This window comes from Biomphalaria glabrata, chromosome 17, assembly GCF_947242115.1.
Source record: "Biomphalaria glabrata chromosome 17, xgBioGlab47.1, whole genome shotgun sequence".
Lineage (NCBI taxonomy): Eukaryota > Metazoa > Mollusca > Gastropoda > Planorbidae > Biomphalaria > Biomphalaria glabrata.
The window spans coordinates 8,633,340-8,643,987 of NC_074727.1; the positions used below are offsets into that span (position 1 = coordinate 8,633,340).

General features: G+C 33.5%; 1 protein-coding gene across 1 annotated transcript; it reads right to left on the minus strand.

The window, feature by feature from the left end:
• Positions 1-964: 964 nt before the first annotated feature.
• LOC106062310 (tribbles homolog 2-like) lies at positions 965-10,381 on the minus strand. Its single transcript, XM_056015829.1, has 3 exons — positions 8,749-10,381; positions 6,112-6,404; positions 965-4,943 (listed from the first exon to the last, which is right to left on the minus strand). Exons 1-3 carry the CDS (start codon positions 9,007-9,009, stop codon positions 4,451-4,453), a joined length of 1,047 nt encoding a protein of 348 aa, XP_055871804.1. The 5' UTR covers positions 9,010-10,381; the 3' UTR covers positions 965-4,450.
• Positions 10,382-10,648: the final 267 nt, after the last annotated feature.

Consider the following 10,648-nt stretch of genomic DNA (forward strand, 5'->3'; position numbering starts at 1 on the left):
CTAGAGCAGTTGGCAATGAGTGCACAAAATAAAATACAAGTTTGTGATAAAGAGTACAAGGTGACGCATACAGTTGAACGGCCAAACAGAAGAAGTTGACCTATTTAAATCTCTAGGGTCAAACATAGCAAAAGATAAAAAAAGAGATAAAAACTCGACTAAGCTTGACATCCGCTGCCATGAGCTAAATGTGGACACTATGGAAGAGTAACATCAGTTTCTGGAAAGCTTATTCATGATTTAGTATGTGTTTCTCACATAGTCCCTTGATTTTTTTTTTAATAAAATTTTTTTAAAATGATAGTTGTCTCCCTTCCCTATGGGTTTGAAGGTTCCTTGAAAATTCAGCGAACAAAAATCCAGCAGGGTTAGGGTCTACATGCTTATAAATTTGATATTGACTTAACATTCTAATAATTTTGACAGTCCTAGTCTATCATGTGGCAATTTTGTCTGCCTGGTCGTGTGGTTTGCTTGCTGAACTGTCGTTCGGACTTAAGAATGGCCAAAGGTTCAAATCCTGCATGACTAGAAAGTAAATTATCTTCATGTAAAACATTTTACAAACATTTCCATTGTAACAATATTACTTACTTGTAACACTTATTCTCAGAGACCTCCATTTTAACAATGGTCAAACAATGAAAAGATACATACATTTGTTTTTGGTGTTATTGCAATACATTTGGGGATGAAATGTAACAGAATAATGTTTTTGTTCCCCCATTCTGTCCGATTGGTCTGTACAATGGAAGATCATGATGTAAGATTTCCTATTAATTGTGCAAGATTATATGCCAGCCTACTTGACGGGAAGATAAAAGTAAATTTTAAAACGTTTACTTTTTTTTGTCAATTTTGATATGCGAAGTAAAATATTTTCAGGTATGATCATTACTGCACACCCATTTCAAAATAATTACATATATATACATAATCCAAGGAAAAAAACAAAAAATGAGTGTCTTGATTTGACTAAGATATTTATTAGCAGACATCAGACTGAATGTCTTGACATTGGAATATAAAATATCATTGACACAGACACAAAAAATAATTATAACAATAATAATAAAAAATCATATTACAAATCAATAATAAATAAATAAGTTAAAAAAAAAAACATATGGCCATCTGGTTAGGGTCACTGTTGCCAACTTTGAAATATAAGGAGCACAAACACAGCTTTCTCTCTTGAAACATAACATCTGATTATCAGTTCATGAAGATCACATGCTCATTGCAGGCTGATTGCTGCAGATCTTGCTTTCAAATGTAAGGAGCCTTCTTGCAACAGCTAGATCAACCATTGCTTAGACAGCATTAGATATTCTAGAGTAACAGTGGGACAGGGTTGACACAATAGCTACCATAAAGGAAACACAAAAACAATAGACAAACAGCAACTAACTATAGTGTTTGGATGAGAAAGTACCAAAACAAAAAAAACACTATTGGACAACAGACAATGGTTTAAGTACAGTACACATGTTTTGCTTCATGTTAGATTTTGAAACCTCAACAAAAAAAAAAAAAAGAAGTAAACGTAACCAATTTGTAAATTCTAAGAAGATTATTTTCTGAATGTATATACCGTATATATTCCAACCCAAAAATTAATCACACTACAAAACCTTCAACAAAATATGTTAATGAGTGAAAATGTGTACTATTGTTTTTTCAGGTTCTAACAAGATCCAATAGCCCAATCAAAATTTTGATCACCAATTTCAAAAGTTTCTATGTATTGTATTCCAAAACAAGGAGATGGTGAGGTTCCAAAACGAAATTGTATCACAGACATAAAAATGTTAATGTTAAAAAATAACATAAAGGACATGAGATTAAAAAAAACAAAAAAACAATTAACAAAAGCAGTATTTTAGTCAGGTTTATCTCTTCATGTCATGTACAGACTTCTTAAAACAATAAATCATAGACAATTAAAAAAAAAAAAAAAAGAGGAAGTGAAAAAGATAAAGTGATATCATGTGCACATGTACAAACAAAAAGAAAAGAGAAAGGAAGAAAAGAAAGATGGGTAAATAATCCAGGTTTTATTGCCATAACAATGATATATAAAATTCTCACATCGCCTGGTAGAAAAAAAAAAAATGTGAACGTTTAAACCTGTATAGATTTCAATTGTTAAAGTGATTGCAACTTCTGAAACAATAGGACAAGTATGTAAACAACTATTCAAACATACCAAAAGAAAGCATCAAAAAAAAAAAAAAAAAAAAAAAATCACAGAAATGTTAACAAAATGTAGTAGTATAAAAAAAGAACTAATATTAACAACATTATTGAATTAATATTGATAGAAACATCCCCAGAAGAGAAATGTATCATTAGTATAGCTTACAATACATAATATAAACAAACACAGGATAATATAGTTATGAAAGAAAAAAAAAATTGTTACAGTACAGTTAAGTCTAAATAGTTGTGTTGTGCACTAAGCTGGTTCAACGCCTTTTGACCAATTCTTGTCTCAAACAGCGGGAGCATCATTTGTGCCGATCATAGGCTTCTGTACACTCACCGAGACTCTCGTGGTGCTTATTTACATATTTATCAATACCTGACTAATATCAATTGATCGCGGGGAGGGGGGGGGGGGGATAGACTGTGACATTATTTCCAGTTCATTCATCTAATATCATATATGACATTGTCAGCCTCACAGTCACCTCACCATGAGATTTACCATTCCAGCATTAGAAGATATGCTCATGCCATTACAGGTTGCAACATTATATACCACTGCTCTGCTACACCAGACAACCCAAATGAGTCAGGTAGTCTTTTGGTCTATTTGCAAATCAATTCCAAACAGATACTCTATGGCAGGTTACATGGCAGATATTATCACACACATGACTTAGTTGTCAATATAAATATATATAAATATATCAGCAACTTGACAGTTGCTATGGCACTTTACTGCAATAAATACATATTATCTCTTTGCTTAATGACTCCTCAAGCTGCGATGAAACATTTTTCTGTGTAACAATGTTGTTGTTTTTTTGCTACGACAAATGTCATTAAGAAATAGTTGATTGCTTAAAGGAACTGCCATGATAGCAATGCTATAAAATGGAAATCTGTTTTGAATCAAACAAAATCAATACAAGTTCATTTCTCAAGCACTAAGGCCAATCTCAGCCAAAAGACAAGGTTATCCATAAATGCATATAAGCTGAATGTAAGGTGCTTTGGCACTGTCCCACATGCTAAGCCTTGAGGATTAAACTTACAGTACACTAGTCATCTGTTTAATCCACGTGTCTATATATATATTGGTCTAGCAATCCAGGCATTAAGCCAGAAGCAAAATAAAAACAAACATGTTACGCCTAACAAGGTCTTGCACCATTAGGAAAAAAACAAGTCCACTGTTCACAAATATATCTGGCGAATTCAGGCTCACAGTGTCATCCTGGTTGACATCTTGTGTGAACACAACATGTGCTGTGTAGGAAGTGAAGGTTTGTTCATTTATAGTGCAAACAAGTGCAACACATGTAGCATGGTCAATCCATTACATGGTGGACTTTAGAAAGAACAAATTGTCAACTACAATTTCGTAACATTTTTAGAAAAAAGAAAACACCACAATACCACAATCAAAAAAATTTTTTTTGTTTCTTTTTTTTCTTCTAATTAATGCCTTGAAAATTTTTTTTTGGTTGTTTTTTTTTATTTTATTTTTTTTTTACATTTTCATTTATTGTAAATAAGATGAAACAAAGTATATAAAAAAAAAAAAAATTAAATCCTACTTTTTTTTGTCAGCAATGAGATTTTTGATATTTCAAGACATTACAAAATGATCTTATCATTTACATTTTTTTTTGCTTCTCTCCAATGTTCAAGAAAAATCTTTTACCTTTTCTTTTTTTAACTTTGAAAGTCTGTATACTTTTTCAGACTCACTTATTACCAAGGAAAAAGAGAAGCACAATAAAGAAAATAAAAAAAAAGAAATAGAAAAAATATTTTAAAAACCTGAAGTAAGACGCCTTTAGTTTAAAAAAGTTTTTAAATATTACTAATTAAAATGGGATATAAAACCATACATATTATATTGGGTCAACCCACCTCAATTACACAGATGTAAAACAACAGACTTTCATAGACACTTACAAACTTTTCAAGCCTAATATTTCCCAAACAACAATAACACAATGTGAAGTTACAATGTAAGGTTACTAGCTGCTCATGATGATGTAACAACCATAACAAGATGAAACATACCATCACTAACAAGATGTCTTTGGATAATTTTACTTCAACACATATCCCTGACAGTTATCTAGATGAGTCAAAAAAAAAAAAGGAAAAAAAAAAAAATCTGAGTAAAAAATTTTTTTTCTCTCTCTTCTAAAAGAAAAGCTTAAATCTACAATGTATTCATTTGTGAAGATTCCATAAATACTGAAAATTAATTAGGTAAGGATGCATCTAGAGACACATCTTCCATGGGGTAGTCATAGTCAGGCACTGTTTGGTCAATGCCTTTCTGTACTATAACAGGTCGATTAGGAGGCTCCACCATTATAGGTCTAGTGAACCAAGGGTGGTCCAATGCCTCGGCAGCACTGAGGCGTTCACTTGGTTCACGTCGAAGCAGGTTGCGCACTAGGCACTTAGCACGTGCTGGAACGGAGTCAGGAATCTTGTAGGTTCCCCTGCGAATTTTGCTAAACAAAGCAATGGGTTCCCGATCATGGAAGGGGTATCTGCCAACAAGCATGGTGTATATCATGACGCCCAGGCTCCAAAGGTCGGCACACTTGCCTGAGTAGCCGTGGCGAGTGGACAGGATCTCAGGACTAACATAGGCAGGGCACCCATGTTTGTCCGTCAAGGTGTCAGAAGCAGTTTCATCGTCAAGTACGATGGCATCATCAAGGCCATCAAGAGCAAGCACTGTCCTGCAATAGTTTAAAATACAAAATATTTGAGAAGAATTACACAAAGTTAGCTCATAACATACATTTCAATTAAGCACATCTTTACATTTTCCAACAGATAGATAAGTAAATGAATGAATACAAAGAAAGACATCTAGGCTGATATTGGTTCCTTTTAAAAATATGCTTCGTTCACCAATAAAAATGTGTTTTTTAAATAGATTAAATATATATTTGCACTTCTTTTTTCATGCATTAAAAACTACTAAAAAGTCAACCAGGTAAACAGCAAAATTATTTTGAGCGTTGCTTATTCTTAAGTTTGCGTGATTTCATTATTTTGTGTGAGTGTTCTTTTTGTCAGTATTGATTTTTCTTTAAATAATAACTTCCCTAAGCTAAACATGCTTTTCAAAAAATGTTAAATAAATAGTCTTGTTCTTTTTATTTAATTTCCAATGTCGTAATCACACATAAATAAAGTATGTAAACATTAAACAGTATTGATATGTAGTCCTGCGAAACCAAAATGACAGTACTTTATACTCAGACCTATTTTACTGCACAAGAAAGTGGCCAACTGGGAGATGGACAACCAAAAGAAAAAAAAAATTAAAATTATTTAAATGTGACACCATTTTTGAATTGGGACAAAGAGGGCAAAGCAGAAACAAACAAAATTATAAATATAATAATTAAAATTAATTATAATTTCAAGTATGCATATAGTTAACACTATCAAGCACATATTTGCCTGAGGCAGTATCAAGGAAACTCAATTTCAAGACCCAAATGCCTAAATTGTTGGGCTGCCACTATACATTAAGGTACCACTTTCAGGCATTGCGTCTATAGGGGCAGATGATGTACAAAAGCTCATCTCATTCTATGTCAGATTTCTATCAAGGATATCATTTGGCTAGAAAAATGACCAACAGCTTTGACTTCCCCAACATTTGTAAGGTATCCATTGAAATTGGGTGGATCAGGTGTGTCCAAAAAAATACTTAAGTTAAAAAAGTACTTAACACCTAAAACCACGTTCCTACCAATATATACATAATTACTCATAGAAAGTGATGTGCAGACAAATAATTCTGCCAAGTCTAGCACAGATAAGATAAAAACTTACTTTAGATTATATAAAATGAAATGATAAGATTTTTTAAATTGAACACAGTAAAATTACCTTTCTGCATCTTTAAAAACAAACTTTCTCAGCTTAAGGTCTCGCAAAATGACCCCATTCTCATGACAATGGTTTACCGCAGCAACAACTTGCCGAGCAAGATTACGAGCTTCTGCCTGCTTGAGCTTCTTTTTCTCACGTACATATGAGTGGAGGTCACCAAAGCCTCGTTCAAAGAAGACATACGCTGAAGTTTCTCCAAGGATAATTTCACATATATTGACAATGTTTTCATGGCCATCTGTGGCAAAATATGGAGCTAGCTTCTCTCTGTAGACTCCTAAAGGCAACACCTGTGGAGATAAAATGATTTATAAATATTCTCTTGTTACACCACTAGTCCCAAGAGATAAATAGATCGGGTGTCTGACTGATTCGAACAAACTGGTCAGTGTAAGGCTAGTCGAGACTACGTGTAGTCGGTCATGACAAGACAACCAAGCGATAGTGTTTGTTGTGTGTTGAGTGGTCTGGCGAGAAAATACACACTGCCGTGGTTAGTCAAGCATGTAAATCTACTTTTAATACGCATTTTTCTTTGCTTACAAGATCCTAGTTCTAACTGCATAGACCAAGATATATTTCTTTCACGAGAATGTTAACTTTGCTGTATGATTTCCCGTAATACAGAAATCGATAGATTAAATTAAACGCATTTGTGAAGTCACATAGAAACCCGGTGAAAGTCTGACTGATTTGGATGCGCAGGAAAATTACGTTGGAAAAACATCAATTACTAAGTTATTATTGCAAATTTTTTTAAAAAAGAATAATATATTCATTATCTGTAAATCAAAACATATATAAAAAATTGTCAAAACCATCGGAGTAGACCTAGGTTGTTTTTTTTTTAATTGTTTAGTATAGCCCTGATCTGCTCTTGGATCTATAAATAATGGTATACCATCTCAAGCACAAAATTCAGTATTTTATAAATGCCAATTTTACTTTCTTGTCTCGCTAATCTCTTTGTGTGGTGCGCATTTGGGTGAACCATGCTGAAAGTAATCAAAATGAGGACACAAAAGTTAGCCTGACCCCTTAACCTTTTTGCGCTCGCCCTGAGTTTCCCCGCCACCACCAGCTTGTTCTTTTTTGCCCTCCTGCCAGCATTCTTCATCTTTATTCCCGCTATCGGGCGGCAACTGCGCTATCCCAGACTTTCGGTCAAGCAGACCATGCCATGTGCAAAATAAGGGGTGGGGGAGGAAACTGTAAATTCGACACGAAGTCACGAGATTTTTTTTTTTTTTAAAGCATCAAATTTCAATAACACGACGTCATTGGGTCTTACAAAGGCGATTGCCTGTTACAGGCACAGCAACAACTAAAAACACAGTCCACAAGTAGTCTAAACGAAGTTTCCCAACATCGGATCAAATAAAGTTAGACTGGTCCCGACCGATCTAAAAATAGCATGATGTCATGCCAGGTCGATCCGTTTCCTCCTCGCTGCTAGCCTAACGCTAAAAAGTTAGGCCTGACCTCGAATCAACAGATCTTTGTATGATTACACGTAGCCAAACCGAGAAGGAATTAGATCTACGTGTCGTTTCAGTGACTGCGTTTAAAGAAAAAAAAAAGGTTCCTGTAGTCTCAAGTTAGCAAACTAGTAAAATAACTGTAAAGAATATACTAAAATATCTACAAAAAGTGAGGGAGGGGAGGGGTTGGTGGATTTAAAAAAAAAAATCAATGTTCTTTCTTCCTGCTCTCGTTATCAGCCGTTCGTTAGCGCGCTTTGAGTGGATCCGATCAACACTATCAAAGAGATTTCCCCCCCCACCCCCCCAACATCCTTTGCTTCAGAATAATTAAATGCCACTACTGTAATGCAAGTAAATAAAATCGTTTAAATTAGGCTGTGTGTAATACACATAGATTTCAATGAATAATTTTGATTTTTAAGATTATGGAAGTCTAATTTTTAGTTAACACGTAATAAACAAAACAATGCATGATTTTGACATAAACTTGAAATATTAAAAAAAAAAAAAAAAAAACTAATCGAAATAAATTTAGATGTCTAACAATTTGGGAACTTCACTCCCTCCACATTTTTTGTTCACAGCTCCATTGGTTTCATTTAAAGAATATCAGCTAAAATAAGAATCAATTTTTAAGGCTTAATTTATAACTACCATTAGTAACTAAGTGTCTAATGACTTTGTTTTAGCAATGTAAATAACATAAAAAATTTAGCCAAAATAAGGATATATAGGTCCACATCACCAAATATTGTAATATATATATAAATAAATACTAACATATTGCACCCTCACATAAATGAATCATTATATCTTATGGAAAATGCACACTATTTTCTTAGAAGAATATTCAACTTGATGGTGCAATCACAAATTATGGGTTCTATCTAGGTTTGAAGTAACTTTACAAGATATACATACATTCAAAGCTTATGAAAATGCCTTGTAGATATAAAAGTATACATTAAATACCCATAGTTGTATAGTTAGTAATTAGTTAATTAAAAAAAGATTTAACCTTCACTTCTAGATATAATTATGATAATAATGCCAATTTTCTTAAGTTAACGTAACTTTTTCCCCCCGCCCAGACCACATTTATTCATGCAGAAATTTTAGCTTTGACTTAGTTAAAGCTGACATCTCTTACCTTACAAGTAAATTCTGTACCATTTATTCTATCAACTGCTGTGCAGCATTCGTTGGATGGGTTGGTCTGGCGAACAATATATTTTCCAATCTGGTAAAATGGATTCTGTGAGATTCCATCTTCCTGGGTAAAGAATGTAGGAGGGGAGCATGGCTGTAAATCGGGGGATAAATTTCCTAAGTCTGGTGGTTGTTCATATTCCACTTTCTTTTTGGGCCCATGACTAATCTGAAGTCGTGGCCTTGAGCGCTGACGGTTCATAGAACCAACTAGGGAATGGTGTGTTGGGAAAAACTGGACAAGCTATCACACAACTGGACGATGTGAAATATACTGGTCTGGAGATCACAGATAATATATATATACAAATATAATATACACAAGGAAATCCACTTGAATAGCACCTAATCAAAATATTATAGAATATAAATGCTGCCCTGAGAACAAATTTTTTTGGTAAGTCCCCTCTCAGATGTGAGTACCTGACCTGAAAGGTGAGGACTTAGATCTAGGTGGCAAAGGCATTATGGCCATGATGAGTGGTAGTCCAAAGTCTCTGAGTAAAATCAAATGTTCACAGCAACTTGAAGTTCAAGTTTAAAAACAATACTGTTTTTTTCAAGAGTCTTTTTCATTATGAAAGCTCCTTGATTGCATATGTGTTGTGCCATTTTGGTATTTAACAATGATGTCAGCAACAAACTCAAATAAGCTTAAAACATAAAAGGTCTAGATCTAGTACAAAACAATATATGAATATGTCCTAAAAATGTAGCTATAATAATAATCCAATGGTGAATTAATAAAATACACAATCAAAAAGAATCTAGAAGTACTAGAACTGTATCTTAGATCTTGAGTTAGACTAGAGATCTACCTACACTTGTCACTTTACACTCTAGTCAGTATTGTATCTATAAATATAAATAATATAGATAATTATAGACCTAGATAAGATCTACAAATTGTTTCATAAAATCAGCATCCATTTTAAAAGTGTATTTATAATATTAAAATCTAACACATTTGAATCAACTAACTTAACATGACGTCGATGATCAACACTAGTGTGTCACAACCATCTGAAATAGCTCTGCATTGAACGTCGCAATTTAATAGACTACGTCCAAAAATGAATAATGATGAAATCACACAGTAAGAAACTGTCCAAAATAAGGTCACTATCAGACTGTTTTGATTCGCAGTCCGGTCGATGATTCTATTCACTATTGCCTCATTTTTGTGCAGTACTTGTATATAATAAACCTAGTTAATGAAAGTAGATCTAGATCAAGCCAACATTAGCCACAGTTATTATATTTTGTAACGGGTTGAGTCACCAACCCCACAGCTGGCTGGTTGAAGTATGAAAGTATTAATCTAGCCCTCTGTTTTAGTCGTTCCTTCTGTTTTTATCCGATATAACTACGAAGATCAATTGATTCTTCAGAATCAGCAAAGCGAACATTCGTTATTAGAACTTGTTTGGATTCAAACTTGATAATCCAGCAGTAAAATGGATCGTGTTTTAAACCTAGGAAGGGTTGTTCTAACCACCCCTTCCAAGTTTTAAAACAGCACAAGCATAGAATCAACGGACGACGCCATTGTGAAATCTTCGAATGACACGATAGGATGAAAGCGGAATCACCCAGAAGTGATTTTCTATTATGTATTCATGCGCGATATAAAAAATTAAGGCAGAACAAAAATAAAATAAAAACATATATATAAAAAGATATAAAAATATGAAAGTGTAAGAAATTATGTAGTGTTTTTATTTTATTTTAATTCATCAAAACTAAAACTTTGTAAAAAATTACTTAATGATACGAAACAACAGGTTTCTAGCCACGTGACTGTTTACGCAGGGAATCCCCAATAATTTGCCTAATAGGGA